Genomic DNA, 25,089 nt, shown 5'->3' on the forward strand with positions numbered 1-25,089 from the left:
CAGCAGTTTGTAGACACAACCATAGCTAAAAAGTAAGTGAATGCAGAACTTATATTCAGGTTACCAAGAAAAATAAAACTCCAATTCGATGTCCACGTTGCTGCGTGTAAGCTTGCTTTGAACAGTGAGTAGGCAATTGTATTCTTACGTGTTAGCCATAAAAACATGATAAGAAGATACTGCCTCAGAGCTGTATTTGGGTAACCCTGAGGTTTATTTGCACGGTCTTTATACCCTCAGTATAAATAACAGGCCTTGAAGTCACTACATGTTTTAGTTAGACATACCCCATGTATACCCTGTACTGTCACTTTCAGGATATGTAAGTCAGAAATGCAATTCAATTTGCATGTGTGCTGTACAATGTACTACATGTACTAGCACAGTTTTTATGATTTAATGTTTATGGGGGTAAAAGTATTATGCAATGATAACACCCTGATAGTGTAAAAAAAAAAAAGAAAGAAAAAAAGACAATATTAAGCTCCATTTTATTAATCCCCTTAAGGGAAATGATCTTCTCCATTTGAGTTATTCTAACTATTAGAAGCAATGGGCAGCCACAGTAAGCAGGAGCCAACTAAAGCACTGAGTTGATTTGGTAAAGGAAAATGACAGGAGTATGTTCACTTTTGCAAAACCTTTGTCTTTCAAAGGTTTGAATCAGAGCTTCCCACCAGCACTTGAATGCACCACCTGGAAAATGCCTCAGAGCAACCCATGCTTTCAGCTGCCATGACTGACTACTATAACTCAATAATTCATGAAATAATGAAAAAAATATTTGCTTCAATAGATTAACGATCTGAAGCAAGTTTCGAATCTCTGGAAGTTCATTTTCAAATTGAATTAACTTTAAACAGTAAACAATGGCACCCTAGAAGACACAAAAATATGCCTAGCCATCAAAAAAGCTGTTGTATGCTTTGGAAAATGGTTGGTACAATTTACAGTAAATGGGCGGTGCGCAAAAACGCTGGTATGGTCCTGCAGGAATATCTGTAGACTCTACTTCTGACTCTGCAGTCTTAGAAGTTTGATTTCGCCTTAGGGACAGAGGTGACTGAGAGACAGAAGCTCCTCCCAGAGACGGGTTTACTCCAGGGGGCATGAATCAAATGCTTCACCTGGGCCTGCAGCAGTAAGGGACAAACCCGTATCAATTAAGAGCATTGTAATGATTACGATTCTTAAAGTCATTACAATATAATGATACTGAGATCAAACACCTGACCTGGCACTGCTTGTCAATTCCACCTAGAGCAGATTTTGGAGAGCGTATAACGTCTGAGAGAGCAGGGATGAGCATGCTGAGGGGGAACTCTCATTTTGATGATGTTTCATCAATCTGTTTGAAGTTTTTTTTTTTTAAGTCTCTTTTTTTCTTTTTGGCTGCACTCTTGCTTGGTGTGCAAAAGCTTTCGGTCTCAGTGACTCATAGCAATATTTTGCTGTCCCAGGTGGCCTTGAACATTTCTTACTGACGTGGATAAGAGCTGGCTGACAGCTCTTCATGGTGTTTACCAGACATTCTATGGTATCTAAATGTACAATTCAATTAGACCAACTACATGTTAAGTGGTTTGCTGGCTGGTTTGTGTAGAAGTTTTAAGAGATAGGTCAAATTGAAAATGATTGTACAGATGATAGCAGTATTATCAGGTTCATCTTGGAAAGGTTTTTGACTTAACATTAAGTGTTTACTCTTAGTAGTGCATGAGTTAATCTGGCAATTGCTGCTTCTTCTTTTTTTTTTTTCATCTCTAGCATGTCCTTGCATTACTTTGACTGTTAGTTGTATCAATCAAGTTTCTACAGATTGTACAGAGTTCAGTTCCTTACTTTTGTATTGTTCTGTTTTTCCACTCCTTAGTTTTCTGAGTACTGATTAAATCACTTTTTGGCATCAGCACAGCAGACTGTGACTGTGTGTTTCATGCAAATAAAACGACTGCTGCTTCTGCTCTAAATATTTAGCCATTGCAGTCCTGCAGTTCATGCACTGTGTCTGCTTTAATAAGATGTGACTGTGTCTGGAGTTAAACTCCATTCACATTATTACAGTTTTCAAATAGCTCTAATTTTTGTCTTGGACACGAGAGACAGTATTTGGCCTTAGGTACCAATGTTCAGCCGGGAATGGCTTGTTAAATAGCTTAAAATCAGAGCTGAGAATTCTGTACAGGCTTCTCACACATACTGCTCAAGACATTGGCAATTCCAGGAGTACTTTCTGATTGTTCAGTATTCAGCCTGACTTCAACTTTCCCTTTATAAATCAAGAATGTGGGAGGAGTATTCTCAGCTCATCTCAGTTTTTTAACTCTCCTGATAGCTCTGCTTCCTATGTTCAACATCTTTTTGTAGCCTAGGTCTGCCTGCTACTGTTGTAATTAAGACCAAGAATTATCAGACCGGAATCAGATGAAAGGCTCATAAAGCACTGCTGAATTCAGACCTATGCCAGGGGCCAGCTCAGTTACAGACTTAATTCATATTCCCTTTGTTCCTCTCCAATCTCACAGAGGGCTTGAGGCAGCTGTAGGACTGGTGGGTCGAGTGACAATATAACAGGTATTAAATAGACCATTTCCAGTGTCACCATGTGGTAACTGAAGGCTTCAAAGAGCCAACAATTTGCTATGAAATTAAACCAGGGATCAGTCTGGCCTACATGATACTATATCTTCACCACTGCAATGTGAAATGTTATGATGCAGACATTTAGCATGCCCACAACAGAGACCCCTAAACAGCATTATTTTCTTGAAGATATTAGTCCACTGTGGAAATCATGTGAAAGAGTTATGTTCATTCATACTGTATATAAATCACGATGTGTTTCCTGAGTGTGTGGCATGGACTGGAGTGCGCTACATCATTCGTTTTGCTTTCCTTTTTTGACTCAAACCCTGTAATAGGCTGTTTCAAGTCTATTTCTGTAAACATGGCAGAAATTATGCTACCTAACCTTGCAAGTAAAAAGATTCTGTTTGTAATGCCTGTTTAGTATTCAAGTCATTCCCAACCAAACCATCTGGTGGCGGTCTTTGCACTCTCCAAGTGGTACATTACTCTTAGTGATCTTGTTGCCCTATCACTTGCTACCTCATTAAAATGAGTGATAATAAATCCCACAGGCCATGTGCAATGAAATCATATTGATCTTCAAACACATGCACATGCATATCCCCACCATCATGTGCATGCATATCAAATTCACAAACAAGCCCCAACAGAAGCAGTACAAACCACTCCACTATTAAAATATTTCATTTCAAATCCCTTTTCACAGTCCAGCACCTTTGTAGGTGCTCAGTACATACACACTATAGGGACATAGTGAAGGCTGGGTTTTCAAAATACAGACCAGAGAGGAATGTTTAATCAGCCAAGGTCACTGTGTGTTGCCATGCACTGTTGTTGAAGGAGGTTCTGGGAGAATAGAGGGACCATCTCTCATCTGTATTCTCTTCAGATGGCTTGCGTTAGTAGGATCATGCAGATATGGGATTTTTCTCTGAGAATTAAAACCCAGATGTCATGCTAACAGACACACACATCCTCACCACAGTAAAATATTATTTATGGCTCTGCAGTCAGCATAACTAATGCCTCACACTCAACAATCACTCACTGTGAACAATGCAAAAGTAGTCTTCAATTTGAACTTGTTGGCAATAATCCAGTTCCACCCATGTACCCAAATTTATTTGCCCTCCTAACTCTGCTCTCACACATGCTCACAACTGAATGTTAAACATTAGATTATTTCACAGAAAGCAAAACAAAAGAGTGCTGTTTCTTTGATTTTTATCTCACTGTGGCCCCAGTTATTTCTAGATGTTAGCGTGAATGTCAAAAATCCAGAGTAATAGGACTTCTACGGCACACTGCATAAATACAATAGATTAGGCTGGTTTCTTTAATAAATTCTTCACTTTAAAGATCATATTGTCTTTTCATGTAATGTTGATTGCACTTGGAACACACTGTTTGCATTTCATGTAATGTTAGACCTGAAAGGCACGAATAGTAAATGCAGTTAATTAATAATTTTTAATACCAAGGTGAGAAATGAAATGCTGCATTCACATTATATATGCAACACCAAATTGCCTTTTCACTGTTCAGAAACGCATAAAGATAAAAATGACAGGTCACATACCAGGAGCTTTTCTCACAAAGAGATTTTTAATGCATTTCTCTTCATTTAATGTGGTTATGATAAATTCATGTTTGCAGAGCATCATTGTATCAGCAGATAAATTTGACATGTTCATACATTTTGTTGTGTGGCAGAAATCCCAGATCCATCCTGAAGTGGCAATTGACTGTGCTACAGATATGAAGCTGCTGAGAGCCTTCTTCTGTTTTACATAGAGAACAGAGGCTTTGATGTCCCCCAATGAATTGTGCTGCAATAACTGTCTCAACTGAAGAGATAAGATCCACACATTGCAGGTACAAGCAATGCAATGCAACAATATGACAACGGTGCTTCATGCAGTATTTCATTATGCTAATGCACCAAATAAATAAGATCAAGACATGAAAATAGACAGCAAACAGCAGTTTAATATGTCTGTTCTTTTGTTGTACAAGCTATAGTAATGAATGATTCTGGTGATTTCTACTACAAAAGCGAACAAATATCCACCAAACATTCACCCAATAAAACTTTGACTTAATAAAAGTCTCTCAACTTCTTTTAAAATCACTGATGGGATTGTACAAGCTCTAGTGTTACTGTTTTGCCCGAAAAATGCAGACTGTAAGAGGAAAGTACAGTATCTACAACTAAAACAGGTTCATGCTCTCGTGCCTATTTTAACTACTTCACTTAGAAAAATGAACTTTGTTTTAACCATTTATAGCTAATATGAAGTGATCAGTGTTTTGTTTTGTTTTTTAGCAGTAATACCGTTTTACCTGTGTAGTACAGAGTTTATATTGGATGAAAATACCAACAAAAAGATGAGGGTCTTCATCATTTTAATGTGTGCCATGGCATTTTCTGGCAAAACACACAGTTCTTTGGGGGAACCTGTGAGTGAAACCTTTGAGTCTGTGCCCATATTACTGCATTCTCTGTCCTGTCATTATAATTCCTCACAACGGAAAAGCACTCTGAGCCTGTGCCAGCCACCTATACTTAGAGCGGAAGACATTAAATGGAGACTTACCTGAAGTGACACAAACTTGGCAGGGTCGAAATAGTTTCCAGATAGTTAATTAACCTTAGTGGCTGGTACAGCAGTCTTGCGTGGCTGGTCAGTCGCAACCTGTCCTGGGATAAATACAACCAGTCATGTTGACATGTCACAGTTCATACATGTCATGTGTGTACTGCCAGGCTTTACACTTTGTTTAAAGCTGAGTTCACAGGGTATTTTCATCAAGGAAGGGAAAACAGTGCGTAGACAAAATGTTATGCAAACATACTAGAAGTCTCTCTGCCCATAATTAACTGAAGCAGTTTGTAAAATGATATTTGTGTAGACTAATGATACAACCTGTGTTTTTTGCTCATTTTTGAGAATGATTGCAAATAAATTGCAAAAATACAAAAGTCCTTACTTGAAACGAAACCGAGGTAAGTCCATGAGGGGGAAACGCAAGACACAGGAACATGAACAAACACAAGGACTTGAAGTAGGTGCAAACTTGAGCATTTGCACTGACATGGAAACAGGCATGGAAACGGAGGAACCAACAAGAACACAGGGAAACAACGAGACTTAAATACACAAGGCAATGGGCAACAGGTGAAACCAATTAGGGCGGGACAGACAATCACAAATGGAGGGAAACAAGACAAAGACAGAAAGTAGAACAAGACGAGACACACAAGGGCCATGATTTCAAAATAAAATAGGAACTATGAACAAAACTTAACAAACTAAACAAGAGTTCAAAAGTCCACAAAAGAGAGTTCAAAACATAACCAAAAGGGTTCAGAGAACAGCCCGCTTAGGGGCTAGTCATGACATCACATTTTTGGAAAATTTTTACTGATCAATTAGCACATCTATACATTTGATAATTTAAACTATACTGATGAATTATATGGACTGGTTTGACTGCAGTTGTATGTGTAATCTTAATCAGCAAAGTGGCAATAAACTATAGGTGTCAAATGTCATAGAGTAAAAAGTATAATATTTGCTTTTGAAATGTTGTAGAGTTAGAGTATAAAGTAGCACAAAATTGAAGGACTCAAGTACAAAGACCTTACAACTGAACTGAAAATAAAGTTAAATAAAGTTAAGTACAAGTGACATTCTTCGCCACTATCTGACAGTTTATAGACTGAACACTTAATTGATTTATCAAAAATTAAATGAAAAAATCATAAAATAATATTAGTTGCAGTCTTATTTGAGATACTTTATTTTTGTGATAGAAAGTGAGTGAATACATTATTGCAGTGCTCTGCTGAAGAGCAGTTTTAGTGCAGATAGGTAGTGAAAACCATCCTGATGTTTGAAGTATTACAGTGGTTTACTGCATGAAGTCCAGATGTCACTCTGCAGTGATTTTATGGAGAGAAAACGTTAAATCTAGGAGGTGGCAGCTCAAAGTAACTATTAAGTCTACAGTGCGACATAAACATTTATGCGGATCACTCTTCTGGTTTTGAACATTTCCATGTTTCTCGTCACCATCACACACATAGCTACATTTCAACAAGATTTTTAAAAGCTATGTCTCCAAATCAAAACGTCTATGACTGGACTGAGAATGAAACATCTGGTGGGTAACACCTCACAGCTCCTGGGGAAAGAAAAAAATCATCACATTTGTTGAAAGAGATTGCATGTGTCAGAGAAATGGATATAAAGTTGGTGGAATGAACCTCGAACTAAAACGAGGGAATGATGACACTTGCATGGCTGCGATTACACAAATGAATAGAAAACAGGTGGAATCGGCATGTACCCACTGGAGACACTCAATTTTGCTAGTTTTAATTTTTTGCAGGCTGTTTCCCAGCCATCTTTTCTGTATAGATTCCTTCTTTCTTTGGTTTTACTGAAAGAATTCACATGTGTTTTCTTAGCCACATAGACTCTGTGTAACATTCCCACTGTATGCATGGCATTTTCTCATACCAAGCTCATCCTCTTAGCTCAAACGTCTTTCTGTCAAGACCTCAGTGGAATAGTGGAAAGTTCAGCACACAACTCCATTCAGTTCCTCACATAGATGTCTAAAGACTTCGGTCCAGACAAACAAAATGACAGCAATATTTTTTAGCAATTTGTTGAGTAAACCTAGTCAGTTTGAAAGGTTATATTAGCATGATATTGATGCCAAAAACAATCATGGCTGACATGGTGGACGTCCCAAATTCTTTCCTATATAAGTTCTATAACCGTCATACCCCCACGTCCATTGCTTGACGTGTCCCTGTCAAATTGCACCCTGAAATTTTGTTTTAACAGAGCTGAGGTGATTTAAGAAACCCTAACAGAAGAAGACATGCGGTTTGTATTCTCATGGCTGTCTCAGCTTAAATGTCTCCAGATTCTTTATGGAAGGGATTGTAGGGGGTGATTTGCTGACGTTATTTACATGGAGAAGGTTTTGTAGCCTCCTTGTTGGCCAGAAAATCAGGATTTTGGAATTTTTTGGCAGTGACCTACATCTGGATTTCTGCACTAGAGGGTGCCCCACCCCCTGACAGCCTCTCGCAGAGCCACAAGCCTGATTTTTCTCTTTCTCTTTCTCCGAGTAACTCACTGCAGCCCACACGACTGTGAATCTAACTGTTCAGTGTTCCCTGTCACACCTATCAGAGCAGAGTCCAGTGAAGTCCTAAAACAACACTTCCTCATTGTGTCTCTGTTACAAATGTGAAGTAATGGAAGAAGGGACAGAAAGCGTCCTTTGGGCCTTATTCCTCATGCTGTATGTGGAACAGTATGTGGAGCACCCAATCTGGTTTTCATCCTTAGTGCCCCACCCTGGCTGAAATACAATGGATTGGGAGCAGGCCTGTGACTTTTAACTCACTCTGCAGATTCTATGCTCTGCCGCCAGTCTGGCCAATCTGTAGCCCAGAAAATTCCCTTGATGTGTCAGCCAAAGCAGCTTTGAATCCAATCATAAGGCCATAGGTTCCCTTGTAATAGTACATCCATGTTCCTTCACTTAGACACAGGGGCATTGCGTTTATGTTCAGCAATGTGGAAAAAGACAGATTGATTTTACCCATGAATCTCGGCTCCCAGTGTGATGTACTGCAAGACACAGATAGTTTAGTAAACCTTTTCTATAGTTAATCAGTGAACTCCCTGGGTGATTATCTGGCTGGAAAATAGTTAAACGTAATTCTCATTTTTTTTGTCAGTTGTTGAAATTTTACCATAGCTTTAATATACAGTCAAATATATCGACTGGCGTGTCGCCCAGGGTGCGTAATCAAATCTATATCTGTCTTAGTTATTTCCAGTCACTGTTACTGAAGCACCATTTTCCATAATAGAACAGAATGAATGGACACTTTAATTAAAGAAAGCTGGGCTGAATGAGTGAACGTCAACGTTTGAAAGCCCAGTTGTTCATCCGTCAAACTTTTTGAACTGCTGTTCCGCAGACTTCAGTGTCTCCGCAGTGGGTTTTGAATGATTTTCTTGTTGTAGCCACCGTACAAACAAAGGCACCCCTGTAGATTTATGTCTCATCCCTCTCTCTCATATTGGACTCTGAGGGTTTTAAGGCTGTAATTAAATTCCAATCCCCACTCTCACTTCTCCACTGACTGTCCCTGTCGCTGTGGGAGGTTGAGAAGCTGGGTTTTACCGCCTGTTGTGGTTTGTTTGAAAGATCCAGAGTTCTTTGGAAACCCCAGCCATTACGATAGAATTCACACATGTGGTGCAGAGAGAGAAAGAAAAGGCCTGTGCTCATTCGCAGACGCAGGACTGGTGTGACATCCGGTCTGGTTGAGTATTTGAGACATTGCAGTATTGTGTGCGTGTTTTACCCACATGGCCACCTCTGCCTGTGAACTGCAGGATTTGAGCATTCTCACGTCAAAGTCAGGGACTACAATCCCAACACGTTGCTATTTCATGCATATGATAGTGCTTTTTGGATGTTAAGATGCCCATATGAATAACTCCATCATTGTACCTATCAAAGCTTTTTCTTACCAGACGGCCCCCCACTGCCAAAGCACAGATCACTGGCATCGGCCCATAGCCGGGCCAACAAACTGGAATCAGCTGCAGTAGCAGGCTGTCAGTTGGGACTCCTGACAGCGATATGAGGGGCTAGACTGAGCAAGTCCAGTCCAGCGGGGACCAGAGGGAGTGGAAGGATGAGTTCTGCACCACTGATCCAGAGTGACAGTGATGGACAGGTTCAGAGAGGAGAGCTGATGGCCAAGGTTTTTCTCCTGTCTGGACAGTGTTTGAAAAGATGGACATGACGGTCGCAAGGCTTCAAAGTCCAACAGGGCATGTGTGCCTGAGTGTGTATGTATGTGTGTATGAGTGCCTGTCCCAGAGTGTTGATGTGGGCGTGCATGCATGTCAAATGGTCAAGCAGAGCAATAAATGTGAAAAGTGACACTGAAATCTGAGATCCAAACCTTGTTTATGTTTAATTTTAGGTCCATTTTTAGACAGAGTGATAGTATGTGATTTAAAAAAAATACAGCAGCTATCCACTGATTTGTATTTGTTTATTTATTTATTTTTAATTAATTGTTTGGGCCTAGGAAATTTTAAAAAATAGTGAAAAATGCCTGTCATCATTTTTGAAATCTTTTTTGTTGTTTGTTTTGTTTTGGGGTTTTCTTTGCCCAAGAGTCTGAAACCCAAAGATTTACAATTTACTATCTAATGAAAGGAATAAAGTGACAAGTCCTCTTAAATGAGAAGATGAAAAAAAATGAGTGAATATAATTAAAACAATCAATCTATTATCAAAATGTTGACATATTTTTTCTGTTGCTAATCAACTCATTGTTTTATTGTTTTAGCTCTCTAATACAGCAATTTCTGAAACATTAAACTTTTTTTTGGGCCGAGCCCGTGCTGAAGCTGCAATTACTGTATAAACACCAGTAACAGCGGGGACACATTTGCTCTTTATAGTGTTGAGAATCATCTCTGTCTTGTTAAAAACCTGAGTTATTTGTCACAAAACATGTTCCAACACAGCTCATGCTTCATCAAGAGTTAGGGTTCCCTCTGACAAGTAATTATGTCAAGAACAAACGTTCCCAAAGGCAGCAATTAATGTTGAACTCATAACACACAATGATACCCCAGGGTCCTGGATCTAATATGAACGCTGGCACCCCTTGTTCTCCCGTTTACCCAGTTGTCTGCTTTGATGACTCACATACTCACACAATTTTTCTTATTAAGTTGCATGCATGTGTGTGCATGTTTCATTCACTCGCTCTCAATATTTCCTCTGTGTCCTTAATTCTATGGACCGGTGTCCTGGAGACAAATTATATGTGCTATCATACTCAAGGACAGGTAATAGAAATCATTTTTTTCTACGGGAACAGATTTTTTTTCAGACACATACATTCATCGAACGCTACAACTTAAGGACACAGCCTGACTGTATATCCTCTTTATGATGAAATTAATCTTTTTTGACTATGACTTCTCCTTCTAGATTTGCAGTTCCTCCAGGAAATATATGCCCAGTACATTCAAGACAGATCCGTCTCCCCCGCTCTGGAAATAAGCGAAAACACAAGCCCTGTCCTCCCCATTTCTCCTGGATGCCTTCAAGGTCTCCACCATATCTCACACACACCCACGTCCAAATTTGAATTAAATGCTTAGCACAGTTCAGCCATGGTCAAGAGATGCTTTCAAAATCAATACGTGATAGGTTCAACCAGAAGAATGAAAGTGAAATGACCATTGCATCAGCCCGATGTGAAAGATTGACGTGCAGCATTTGGAGTCTGTGGTTTGAGGGACGGCTTCCTCTTGTGCGTGAGGTGGTCAGAGACAGCTCTGGGTTTAGGCTTTAGGGGCTTTGTGAGGTTGTTAAAAATGTTCCTGCTCACTTTTCCAGCTGCAGCCTTTTAACGGTGCATTAAATGACAGTTACCCCCAAAAAGTCACCAGGGAATACAAGAAATGCCGTTTGGAAATCAAGAGAGGGTCAAGAACAATCCTTTTGCACTATTCATTCTTTTTTCTTTCTTTCTTTTTTTTTTTGGAGTTGTTTGGATGTGTAAAGACAAAAACAGATCTACCTTTTAGGCCATTTTACATAGGAAAAAGATTGTACACTAACAAATAGCTATGTTAAAAGCTGTTTGAGGCTTTACTTAGAGAAAGTGCTTCTTTGCACTGAATGCTAACATGCTCACAGTGGCATGTTAACATGATGATGTTTATCAGGTATAATGTTTACCGTGTTGCCATCGAACTTTTGTACAAAACTGTATGGCAATTCATCCAATAATTGTCAATGTGTACCAAAGCAGCGGACCAACCATGGCTACCATCCCCGAGACATGCTGGGAGCAAAAACTTCACCATTAGAAAATTTTGCACATCATCTATAAAATTTCCTTTGTTGCTATACTAGGCAGAAAGCCATATTTTGATTTGGAACCAGTAGAGGAACTTCATTACTTCTTAGACCTCAGAGAAAACAACTCACTCTCAAGGCCACATACTGTATATTTATCTTTATTTTTGTGGTTATAAACCCAAAGAGAAAAACTGTTACTATTGCTGCGTATGTCTCTTATTTCTTCCGCAACGTTTCATTCAGTTAACATCACAATACAGAGCATTCACTTTCTCAGCACTCTTAAGGCATTCTTGAGTCAAGACCTTTCTTGATTTAGAAAAAACAAAGTGATGAAGAAAAAAAAAGAACAGAAGGCACACAACACAGGCTCTGAGCACAGAGGGGGATTTTCTTTTATACATTTTCAGAAAAGACCCTTCTTGCCCTTTTAGCTATGGCACAGGTTGAGAAGATGTGAGTTCTTGAAATGCAGCCGATCATTTAAAATGCACCTCCTCAATACGTTTATTTCTGGGAGGGGAAAAAAGGAGCAATGTGACCAAGGCAGGAACAAGTGTTGTACTGTATTCTCCTTAGACTGAAATGTTAAAGAGGTATAGAAGTGTGAGGTGAAAATGTGGAGATTTCTTGGTCTGCCTCAAGCTTTTTCAGTCTGATCTCTCACAGAACTGAGAACACAGAGCTGCAGCTCAGAGTGACTTTCCATAAAATACCATGGGTTTTCTCCTGCCGAAGTCTGAATGGCTTTTCTTTTGTACATTGCACAAGTGAAAAAAAGAAGAAAGAGGATTGCTTCTGAACAACACAGAGGCAGATATTTGCCCCTGTATTTATTATTTATTTTGAATTATTACAATTCTTACATTTTAAAATCTTTTCTATCCAGGAAAACTAACAAGTCTGAGTGAACGTGCCACCTTTTCACTGAGAGCTCTGATTCACATTCATACAGTCATTCACAACCAGGAAAAACTATGGAGCAGTTGGAAGAAAGATCAAGTGAGTCCAACTGTGGACCTCACCTCTGGGAACATGAGGGATGTCACTTCCAGCAGTAATTTTATATATTTCTTTTTACCTTTTTTCTTCTCAAGACTTTAAGTTTTATTAAGGTTTATTTTTTTAGGGAAAAAAAATAGTTTACAGTTATTGTAGTGTGTCTAGTGTGGAAGAAATACTCTGGAAAATTGACCTAAAAAATAAAGTCTGTTTGCCATTAGATAAAATGCATGTCATACTGGGAAGTTAACATTTATTAGCCTTGTAAAACCATGTGAAACAGATTGCAATATAATATATCTTGTGGACTAAAACTGAAAATGTAAACCTCTCTTGTTATTGTCAGTGTTTGATTTTAATGAATTAAATGCCCCTAAGCTCATAGTCTCTAGAATGTACAGTTATTTCATTCAGCACCAACAAAATCATTATATACCACAATCTAATTTTTGACAGCACATTAGCTGAGCGGCATTTAAAGTCAGCATTAAGTTGGATTCCCCACGCTATTTTTTCACACGTTGCTGGTGTTGAAATACTGATGTTAATTAAATGTCTTTATCTGCCTAGTCATTTGTGAAAATTTTGTGTCTTTCTTTCTTGGATTTTAATTTAGCTTACAGCTGATTTTTAACACAGAAAACACGGGTAAATTAATCCTAAATGTAGCCTATTTGCTTTTATACTTTTGTGGCAGAAAAGGAAATGACTTCTCTCACGTCTGGGGGGTTCTGCTCTCTTCCAGTTGGCTCAGATGTCTGGCAACCTCAGGGTCCACAGTTGGACCCTTCTCGGAAAGGTGCCTTGCTTCAGGGCAAACTGATGAGGAGCTTCCGTCTGAAATTTTATCTCCACCTCTATAAATGTGTCAACAATTTTTTTTTTTCCAGACGATCAAAGTAAAGCATATTTTGTGCAGTGTGTTGTAGTGAGTCTGAAGAGAAACATTTCTAGGAAAAGAAAAAAAAAAAGCTCTTTATTTTCTTTTCTTTTTTTTAACATTGTCAGGAAGTTTAGACAGCAAAATCTTCCCAAAACATACGTCACAATTAAACATTCCAGTTATTTTGTTCTAGTTTCTTTTGTTTCCATGTGTTTGTGGGTGGTTTGTGTCCGTCTTAACTCCTAAACCAAATATTTTGACGAAATACGAACCTTTGTTGATATAGTCTGTAGTAAAGGTCATTTAGTGTCTACAAGAAAGCAATAATAAAACATGTCACCATGTGTAACAGCTCAGAGCATCATAGCTCTGCAGCAGTTTCCAAGCTGAAGCAAAACCTTTATTCAACTTTCATTCTTTTTCTTTCTTTCTTTTTTTTTTTCTTGAACCCGTCACTTTGATTTTCAAACCAATGGCCCAAGAAAACATTGCTCTGGGCATCTTTTGAATGCAACTTCAAGCATGACATTGATTATCTTAGCTTCATAATTATCTCCACATGCTACTGTACCACTGTATTTCACATTCAGACGAGGCTCGGTACATCCTGGGTGAGTGATTATAGCAACTGTAAGTAAATTAGCTGTGAATAAAAACCTTTTAAATAAAACATTAGTCAAAGACATCCTGCTGTTGAATGCTATAAATTTTTTCAGTGATCCAACAGAGAAGTCGTCGGGAACAAAAGAAGCGCACACTGACAAGGCCACACTGTCAGTCTGATGTCTGATGCACCACTTCTGCAACAGAGCTATCATAACATTCAGTTTTCGGTTTTGCACTTCAAATCTGAAGCAGAACTTCACAAGAAGAATCAAACCAGCAGTGCCTCGTTTCCATGTTTTGTCTTTTTCTGTCCCTTTTTTTTTGTAATAAATTGGGAATGCAAAATAGGTACAGATGTGTTTGCGCAGTGGTGGAGTTTTCATGTAAATAATGGCTATACGGTTTCAGAGATATATGGAAAACATCTGTGTGACTGATCTGTAATTATCACTCTGAAATTCCACTGAATAAAACAAGAAGCATTTATATCCCATATTGTGCATGTTTCAGTGAGGGAGAAAAAAAATCTCTCTCCTATTTATCAAAGATTTTTCTGTCCAAGCTGTCTTTAACAATACTGTCTCTCTGAACTGACATATCAAAAGGCACTTTGAAGTGGGACATACAGTAAAAATGACCATATTTTATGTTCTAGTGTGTTTCTCACGTTTGAGTAATGTCGGACATGCTTGACTGGAGTTTATTCACATATTCTCTTTATTTTTTCTTTTCTCCCAGTCCTGCATTTTTAAAAATTACAATCATTACATTTTGACGCAAATGGCCAAAAACTGTGGGACCAATTGCTTAAATATGGGAAAATTCCTCTCTTGAGCTTTTGACTAATAGCAGTCACATGTTGTGTTTGTGTCTCGGGGGGAATGCATTGCTATTATTTTAACAGAGACAACCCAACAAAAACACAGGCCTCTGCTGAGTGTTTACTGTATAATGGGTGTGACAGGCTACCTTAGACCAACTCTGAGGTCACTGCTGGTGTTTCCTACGAGGTATGACAGTTTTACAACTGCGGGGCTCAGACTCGGATTGTTTCTGACATGTTAGACTGCTGCTGCTCTCCGTCTGTCTCACAATCTCTCCCCTTCTTTTTCTCTCACTTTCTCCTCTGACTCTCTATCTCAAACGCTTACGTTTTCTTTCTTTCTTTCTTTCATTTCAGCACACACACACGCACGCACAGGAAAGAAATGATATCAAGCCTTTCTCAGCCGGACTCAAAGAGGACTCTTGAGCATATTTTAAGCCTAAAGTCTTAATCTCTCATAAGAGGCTTCTTTGTGGAAGTCAAGGAGGAAGCCCGTATTTCTTTTTAAAAAGCCCTCTGCTGGATGGGGCTAGACGTGGTGACATCCTAACAAGCATTAAAACAACAAACTAGAAATGCCATAAGGATAAAATTTTAAAAAAGGAATTGCGGTGCAGTTAAATTACAACAATTGCACTGGAAGATTATTCAACAAAATGGCTAATTTTAACAGCACAGCAGGATCTTAGGAGCAACATTTTGTGGTTTCTATATTTGTGTGAGCAGCTTTGCCTCACAACACACATGCTCACACATTTACATCCACCCTGTAACACAGCCTATAAGTACTTCACCCATTATGTGCCACAGCTATACAAAATTTGAGGCAACCTGATTTCGTCTTGTTTTGCTGTTTCTGCAGGCGGGAGTTCTCGGTCTTCACCAGAGCTTTAAACGCACACAGAGAAGTCGAGTCAGCCAAGGCGGTGCAGTGTTGCTCGGTGGGACGGTGGCAGCAGAGAGATTCAGATGTTCTTTATCTTCCTGCAGCAGAGTGAAATGTAGAGGAATGTAAGCTGTACATTTACAGAGGCCCTGAGGAAACATAATACTCCTTCTGCATTGTGGCTTTGCTGATGTAATTATGCATAGTTCCTGCACTAGCTAAAGAAAAGATTGCTATCCAAGAATATAAACACTGTCTGTAAGAGCACCTTTTCATTTTAATAATAATGTTATTATTATATATTTCCAAGCAAGACCTTGGTGAAGCAGGTCAAAAAGCTGATTCTGTAAACATAATACTCATTCCAGGTTTGAGCAAAGTTTGGGATAATTCATGAGGAAAAAATACCTCACTTTTAAGTGCACACACACGTACGAGTGTATACATAGGCTGCAAGCAGTCAGCACACGCACACAGATACACACACACACACACGCATCACATTTTGGCCCGGGCTCTGTGATCTGATTTTGTTTGATGTCTTTTTGATGATGGACATGAAATAATGTCCAAATCACCAGAGGCTGGAACATCAAACGGATCTAAATGAAAACACGGTAATGTCTTCTCGGACTGAGCCTTATTGCGCCTTCATTTGCCACTGCCCCATGGAAGATGGGCTTTGACTGGGAACAGAGAAAAGATGAGTTGATAAATGAAGCACTTTCATCTCCAACAAACTTTGACAACTTTTTCATTTGCAACGCAAACACTGCATGGCTAATATGCTGCATCATAGTATAATCAGATAATCACAGATGGTAATGTCAGCGACTCAATGAGAAGTCAAAGGTGGAGGGGAGTAGCTTTGAAGAGGATGAATGGCCGGAAATCATCACAGCAGGATAAGGAGAGCCCAGGAAATGCTGATCTTTGTATCAAGAACCCCTCCAGTCTTATTGGGGGAAAGGACGTGATCATCTATATATTGTTCAATTTCAGAATCCAATGTTCTTTAAGATCATAGGCTGAAAGAGCTAATACAGAGCACAGATGACTTAGTGATAATGAACCAATATATATGCATCATGCCAAACCGATCCTTATGCTTGGGAAAGGGAGCTCAGCACATTCATTCATCACAATTTTGTCTGTTATGAAAATGCAGATGGGGAAACTTCCCCTCCTCACAGTGACATCACACACACACACACTCACCCTGAAGGGTTAGTCTTATGTGAAGCCTGTTGTGAGCTGCCATGTCGATTCTCCAGTGTTTATAATAAGGAAGCTTTCACTGACAATGGCCCATTCCGGGTCAACGGTGATCGGGTCACCAACTTTGCATTTAATTTGATTTATAGCTGATCGGAAGCCAAGTTTCCGTATAATTTGCAGACCGGTTTGGTGTCTCCCAGGGCTTTTGGATGGCTCTGTGTAAACTGAGAGGATGATGTTCAAACAAAAAGGCAGAGAGCCATAGTGGACTCAGAGCTTTGCCTTGGCCTCTGCATCAGTCTCTTGACAGCACACTGGCACCCAGCTCGAACTAATAAAGTGCACCACCCAGATCCTACAGTGACTGCACGTACTGTACGTCTGCTGAGTGTCTGTGTGGTCAGTTGAGAAGCAGGATACTCCTGGAAAGCCACGGATGAAAGACGTGCTGAATGCTAAATCTGCTAAATCTATGAAGTGAGTCTCATTTGCTCCGTCTCCTCTTCGGATGATTTAGATCCAGAGACTGAACAAAAATGATTATGGCCCGTCTTGTTAAACTTGCATAATTACTGTCATAATGTATGCATACTGGAGATATCCTTTTCTTTTTTTTCAGTCACAGTTGACAGCTCCCACAAAAATAACAAAGCCAACAACAAAATGGTGCTACTGCAGCAAGGCTGGATTACAAAGTGGGCCACTGCCCAGGAGCCCCAAAATCCCCTGGTTTACTCCACGTCATTGGGGCCTGCATGATTTGATCGATTTGTTAAATATGTGTGCCACTGTACAGTACATTATCAACTATGACTGGTCCTCCATCCTCCATCTTGTGGCCTAGTCTTGCAGTAGGCGCCCTGTGATAAAATCTAGTTTTCAGACCCTCATTGTTTTAATTTTTATTGACTTAATTTGTTGTACTGCTGTGGTTTATCAGATTGCTTTAATTTCTCTGTAACACTCAGAAAACCTTGGGCAAGGCAATATTAATCCATCACAGCAGTGCTGTAAGGCAACAATTATCATCATTATTATGTGCAACAGTTTCTTTAATAATTGATTGATTGCTCTAATGCTTAATTTTGTCTGACCAACGGTGAAAAAAAAAAAAAAAAAAGATATTGAGTTTACTATCATAGAAAGCTGGTATCAGTCAATTTTTGGCACTTTTGCTCAAAAAGTGATTTAATCAATTATCAGAATTGTTGCCAATTAATTTTCTGTCAATCACCTAATTGAGTAATTAACTAATCATTTCAGTTCTACAGTGCAGGTTGGTTTCTGGGTGTCTGATGAAATTATCAAACTGTGACAGCACAGTGCAGATCAGTAGGAACCCAACAACAAATTCTGGCCCTGGGGCCCAGATTAATCCAACCATGACTAACAAGTGATGCCTGTGTAGCCAAAGCCAGAATTACCTTATTCCTCTGAGCGATAAGGCTTCCATTGTTGTCCAAAATCTATTTACAATTTTTCTCTGTTGCTTTGGCACAAGCGTCAAACGAAAATCATGATTCTCAAACACAGAGTCCTCAAATCTATAATTCATTCTGTCACAACAGTTCCTGCATTTCTTGTCGCTTTCATGCTGAAGTCAAAGGCAAAAGTATCTTCAAATAATCCAGCGATGCGACACCCCCTCTGAGCGCCCCCCTCAAAAAAGAAAAGACATTTAACATAAACAGCCATGTTTTAACAATAGTTATATTATAACAATCTCCAACTCCAACATTGCCAAAACAATTTAGAAATTAAAGTTATCAGAAATTAAATAAATATACTCTATATACATAAAAGTGGCAAATATATACACAATCACACATAACAACAGCATCTGGGAGATGGGGATGGCTCCCACACTCTCCATAAAGCCAGCCACCACCTCTGAGTTAGGGTGCCGTCTATACATGCATATGCTGGGAGATGGGGAGTCTGTCATGGAGCTAGATAAATAGTACTTTTCTAATAATAATTGTCACGGGGAGACCCCGTGCCCTAAAGTGGGGCACATGCGCTAAACACTCAGGTGGATTTTGTCAAAATGTTGATACCTGGTGGAAAGTGTTGGGGAGATGTGTGTGATGTGAACATTTGGAGGAGAGGGTGAGGGGGAGAGGATACATTGTGACTGGGTATTTGATTAGTTGAATTTGAATTGTGTTACCTGTTTTCTTTGTTGCCCTTCTTCCTCTGTTAGACCAGGAACAGCCAAACCTGAGCTGGAGCTTTCCAGTTGGTTAAATAGGGGGTTCACAGGGGAAGAAACCAAGTGTGGTAGACTGGGAGGGGTGTTTTGTCTTTTGTGCTGAAATAACCAGTATAAGTGTCTTGTTTAAAAAGTAATATGTGGTTTTAAAGTAAATATAGCTGAACTTCGATGTGACAATGTGTTATTTGATATTGTTATTACTTAAGTATGCTGGGAGACATAATTGATTTTGATTGCTTGGGAAGGTGTAGCCCAGCAGTATAAAAGGGAGGAGGCTGTGGTGGCTGGAAGGTAGAGAGAGAGAAAAGGAAGAGTCTCAGCTCCAGGACACAGCTCCAGATTGTAACTCCTGCCTTGGGCCCAAACTACAGGGGCATAGCCAGACGGGCAGTTTAGAGTGTAATTCCTTTGTTGTGTTTGATTGTTTTCTTGAGAAGGGAGTTTTTCAATGTGCATTTTTGGCCGTAAAGTTTGTGAACAGGACTCTAATTTTTGCTGAATAAAAAGGAATTTGGAACTGCTCCGGACTGCTGCGGCTCATTGTTTCACTCCGGGTTTCTCGGCCACCCTCACAATAATAATAATAATAATAATAATAATAATAATAATAATAATAATAATAGAAGACCATGTTTGTTATTTTGCATAGCTGATTGTAACCTTACATAATCTTCACTTATATTTTGTGTTGTGAAACATTGAAACGGTGCTGGTACATTCATGAAATGTGCTCTACAAATACAGAGTGATCATCCTCATCTGATCCGTCTGAACGGCACAGATGAGGCTGGGGTGTGTGTGTATGTATATGTAATGAATCTATATGTCTTATCTATATCTAACATTATTTAGAATTATATATCTATATACCTATCTATATAACTCTTTATATCTAATTATACATTATATCTATTGCTCTATCTACACTGATTCTCCAAAAATACACTATCAACACTGCTAACTCTCAAAACACCTAACAACCGCAACAAACCGAAAAATTCAAATGACCGCCACTATACAGAGCTATCCTATCTCTGAACACACTCGATCCCCCTACGTGATTCACATGACAAACCGAACCAATCAGGTGATTCGTATGACGTCAGAAGCACTCACCTGCTTCGAACGTCAGTGATCAAACCACACATCGGTACACTGGTTCAGCACAACTGCCTCATGAGCTACCGCGCATGTGTCGGAGCCTCGTCAGAGGATCATCACTAGGGACGACTCCCACACTCCAACCTAGCCACCACCCTGAGTCAGGGTGCCGTTTATACATGCATATGCTGGTGGTGCGTGCTGGGAGATGGGGATGACGCCAATTTGCCAATTCCCCACATAGTAATATGATAGATAATAGAAAACAGCTTAGCGGCGCAGATGATTTTTTTTTCATGTGGTTGTGCCGCCCCCCATGTGATGCTGCCCCGGGCGGCTGCCCGGTTCGCCCGTGCCAAAAACCGCCACTGGATGAGCTGCTTTGGGTCAAAGTGGATTAAACTGTTTTTCCATTCTTCTGTTTAATTCTCATGTTCATCAGCATAATCATTGTGCAAATCCTCATGTCTGAGTCAACTGTCAATACTTTTCAATCACGAATATGAAAGTACAGAGGACGAGACAATATACATTGCATAAATGTTGTAGAGAATAAAGAAACTGTGTTTCACTGAGACAGCTCCTTTGACATTTGTCTGCCTTGACTTTAGCAATGAGACATTTTATTTTGGCAGCAGTGATGAAGGTCCTGCCGAAGTTATTTACTTTTCTTGCAAAAGTTACATTTTTGACTGAGCGACCGAAGAGTTGTGCTGCTCAGTTTGAAGTGGTGTGGTGATTGCTCGGTGATTGAGTGTTTTGAGGAGAGCAAGAGTGTTTCAGAAAAGTGTGCTTAAGCAGTTGATTGCACTGGGAGTCAAGCTCCTTCATTACAATGAACATGGGCACCATAGGTTTTTTTTTTTCTGCCTCAGTCACACACTAGCACATCAAATAGTACCTGACAAATGTATTTTTTATTTCAGTTTGAGTAAAGTTTGCTAAAACCCACAGTGCCCTGCTGTTTAAGAAAATTATTAAGCCATTTTTTAAAAAATGAAATTATATATTGTTGACCATTTTTTCAAGATTCCAGAACGAAAAATTGAAAAAAGCTGGGATGGTCAGAAAGTTAGTTTTGGTCTTTTTTGGGGATTTGTTGAAAATAAGGAAAATATACAGTATCACCAGTCTTTTCCTTTAATCGTCATTTTACTACATGTTTGGATCATAGCAGATTTTTAAATGCAAAATGAGAATAAGCAACCAGACATCTGCGAACAAGAAAAAATTTCACATTTATTTGATATCAAACAGGAGTTGAATTAAATATCAGCTGATGATGGGCTCTTAAAAAAGAAATAAAATGAACCTAATCAGTGCTGCAACAACTTTTCACACTTTCCAACCACATTCTTTTTTTTCCCATTTTTTTTTCTGAATAGTTCAGTTAATAAATTAATTAGTGTCGAAGGATGAAACATGTCCGCAAAAACTGCAATATCGCATTGACACGAACATATGTCTTTAAACCTGACAATTTCTTTCAAGTAAAATAAATTACACAAGTATCCAATTCACTCCAAATCTGTGCATGGCCCGGTGTTAACAAATATACTACTGGCAAAAACTCATCATTCATGAAAGCAAAAGCACTTCACAAGCAGAGACGTGAGCATGGTTTCATATGGACTGATATCTCTCAAAACTCTTTTTTTTTTTTTTAATATTCAAACATACTACAACGAGTCAAGTGTGAGAGGAAAAAAGCACATTTCCACCATTTTGTTTAACCTTGTCTGAAGAATCTTATTAACATTGAAAGGGCATAACTACTGAATGGCTGCCATTTCTTTTTTTTTCTTTTTTTTTGTTTTGTTTTTTCTTTTTACACTAGTGGTACAGCAAAATATATTTTCTTTAGCTGTTACTTTGACAACAGTTAAATGTGCAATAGAGAAAATATAAGGCCTGAGTCTGAATTAGTGGTTTCTTAACTTTACAGTCCTGACTGTGTAGTGGAGCCACACTAGTTCTAGTTCTGTACTTCATGACTAAAAAGACCCTGGTTCTGCAAAGTCCCCCAGGAATATGTCAGGAGTTTCATAGTTCTTTGTTTGGAGTATCTTTTTTTTTTTTTTTTAATCCCTCATTTTTCGGCTCTTCTTTCCGTACAACAAAAATGCCAGGCTTATCTGTGACACAGTGGCCTATGTGTTATTCTCTGCACCTCTTTAGTCCAACAGCAGAGCTTTCACAGTCCACATTTGTCTGGCCTCGGATGGACGTGTTTTGTGTGTTAATGAGATCTGTGTGCAAAAGTCATTTATTCATTCCTTTTCCCACCCAACAACATTTCACTTCCTGTCCTAACAGGAAGAGCATGCGGAGTGCGGAGCCAGGCTCGCCAGCTCTCTTGACATCAACCAACAGCACCCATCTGTGAAAACCTGTGCAAACAAAAGCTCAGAGGCTGGTAATGAGCTGCATTTGTCCGTCGGTGGGTGCCTCTCCCTCCTGTGCGCAGTCTTCATTGTTGGGTGGGATGATGCACCCGTCGCTGGTGCCTCGGTTTATGTGGTAGTAGGACAGGGGCTGCGGCGCATCGCCGAGCTCAGGCATGCTTTTATGATAAGCGTCCTCACTCTCGCTCCGAGGTGAGGGGGAGAGCTCTTCCTCCTCCTCCTCCTCAGGGGGGTATGGTGAAGCTGAGGGCGAGGGTGAGTCTCTCAAGTTTGGCATGCTGGTGTAAAGGGAGTCTCTATTGTTGTTGGGTGAATGGGAGCCCATGTCCTCCACTGCGGTAACAGTCTCAGAGCAATGGCCGCCCTGCCCCTCCAGGCGCCTAGGGGCCTTCTGGGCGCTGTAGAGCAGGGAGTGAGTCCTCTGGGGCAGAAGGGGGGCCTCCAGCGCCTCCTTGTGGTGGGGGTGCAGGAGCAGCTCCAGGGTGGCGTGGCCTCCTCTTCCACTTCCTCTCTGGGGGGATGAGGCCTCAGCGTGATCCGCCACAATGGCGTCATCCTCGCTGCCGCTGCCACCCCCGCCTCGGTCCACTGTCACTCTGGTCTGGGGAGGCAAGGCTCTGTCCCTCTGGGCGTCACGACCTTTGGGGGCCCCGCGGGGCCTTAGGTTGTTATGGACAATTTCAGATATGATCATCTTCTCAAAAGCGACATCGTCCAGGTTGAGGCCCCCCAGGTCACCCGTGGCTCGAACGCCCACGGCCTCATAGTCTTCGTCTCGCAGGGAGTAGCTGTTGTTGAAATTGCCGTTGAGGGGGAGGGTGTCCATGGCGCTGATGTCCCTGCTGTTGCTCAGGGAGTGCTGTCCTGCAAAGAAAGGCAAAAGCAGCGCATGAGATTTAATTTTTCACCCTTTGATAAAACACAACTGTCTTCACTACACCATCCACATTTACGTGATACTGCTCAGGACACTTCACTCTTGTGCTCTTTGATCTCTGGAGCTCTAATTTTAATTTTATACAGATACAAAAACTTTTAAAATTCATAGCAGAACCCAATTAGCTCTCCAACATGTCCATCCTCATTACAGCTGAATATCATTATAGCCAAGCTAAGAAATTATCCTGAACAATATTGGAGAAATGAGAACAGGCGATGACTTAAAGCTTAAATAAAAAAAAAAAAAATACACATTTCAAAGTAGCTGATGACCAGGTAACAACACAGCAGCATACAAAAAGCAACAGACAGGATGAGAGTAAAAGAAATGAATGAATACGAGCTGATGAGGAAGTGTTGTGACATTAACAATGAATAAAACATTCCACTCGGTTAAAGAAGGCAAGACAAGAGAGTAATGTTGAACACAGATGGCCAGCCACCTCTCTGCACTGGGGCCCCCACAAGCACAGCAACAACCCCCACACACCACGACAGACAGGCACGGTGCAATGACTCACTTTGCCACCACTCACATCAAGTGTGTCTGCTCAGGCTATCTGGCCTAAGAACAGCTGATGTGCAAAAAAGTAAAACAGATGCTTTTTTTCAATTGCAGCAGAAACAACAAAATCACTGAAATAAGACAAAAGTGGAAGCTCGTAACATCCAGCCTGGATTCAGTCGATCCCTCTCAGATTGTGTCCTTGCAATTAACTATAATTTAGCCCGTGTGATGCTTTACACAAATTGTTGTAGGTGGATGGAGAATGACAGGGAAATTATGTGTTTAACAGTTTGAGAGAGCTAAAGGACAAATCAAGGACAACTGAATCCTGGACTCAGCAGGTGAAAGGGTTCAGCAGCAAGCACAGTCTTTTTAAAAAGTCTACAGTAAAAGACGGAACATTTCCTGATGAAATTATTTCTTTCTGAATGACACGCCCCCCCTTTTGAAGTGTACATCTATCAGTATTATGTGAAACAAATACAGAAACACACACCCACTCACGCATACAATGCAGCACTCTAATTTTGTGCAGCTCTATGACTAAGCTCAAGTAGCAGGATGAAAGTAAAGGGGGCTAGTTTGATTTGATATGAGTATTTTATTTACTGGGTACACTGTGAGCCTGTAAGTGAAAGGCTGACATTTTGTAGGGTGAGAGGGATGTCGTAACGGGCAGTCGTTACACACAAAGAAGGGGGAACTGTGGTCTTTGTTTTCAAACGAACGTGTCAGAAAATGGATAATAACAACTGAAAAAAAAATCCCACTGAAAACATCAAAAACTAGAGAGAAGAGGAGCACAGAGAGCAAAAGGGCAATAAAAAAAGGGGGGTGGGTGATTATTAGACACTTCTGTGGGTAGACCCTTCTGCCAGATTTGCATTTGTTTATGCGCAGGCAGTGATTTTATTGCAGACAGGTATTGTCTACCGGGAGAGGGGGGAAATGATGTGAACAGAATTCAACTGGAC

At 40.0% G+C, this 25,089-nt stretch overlaps 1 protein-coding gene across 3 annotated transcripts in view; it reads right to left on the reverse strand.

The window, feature by feature from the left end:
* Positions 1 to 21,389: 21,389 nt before the first annotated feature.
* LOC121192950 (adhesion G protein-coupled receptor L2-like) overlaps positions 21,390 to 25,089 on the reverse strand; it is an 82,835-nt gene continuing 79,135 nt past the window's right edge. For 2 of the 3 annotated variants that reach the window (XM_041054994.1, XM_041054993.1), the window contains one exon: positions 21,390 to 23,532. In XM_041054994.1, the coding sequence (XP_040910928.1) occupies positions 22,670 to 23,532 (863 nt within the window). In that variant the 3' untranslated portion in view covers positions 21,390 to 22,669. Of the gene's footprint in view, positions 23,533 to 23,943; positions 24,183 to 25,089 lie in introns of those variants that run through there. The other variant, XM_041054995.1, reaches the window with a different exon arrangement.

The sequence above is a fragment of the Toxotes jaculatrix genome, chromosome 14 (genome assembly GCF_017976425.1).
Source record: "Toxotes jaculatrix isolate fToxJac2 chromosome 14, fToxJac2.pri, whole genome shotgun sequence".
NCBI classification, from domain to species: Eukaryota; Metazoa; Chordata; class Actinopteri; family Toxotidae; genus Toxotes; species Toxotes jaculatrix.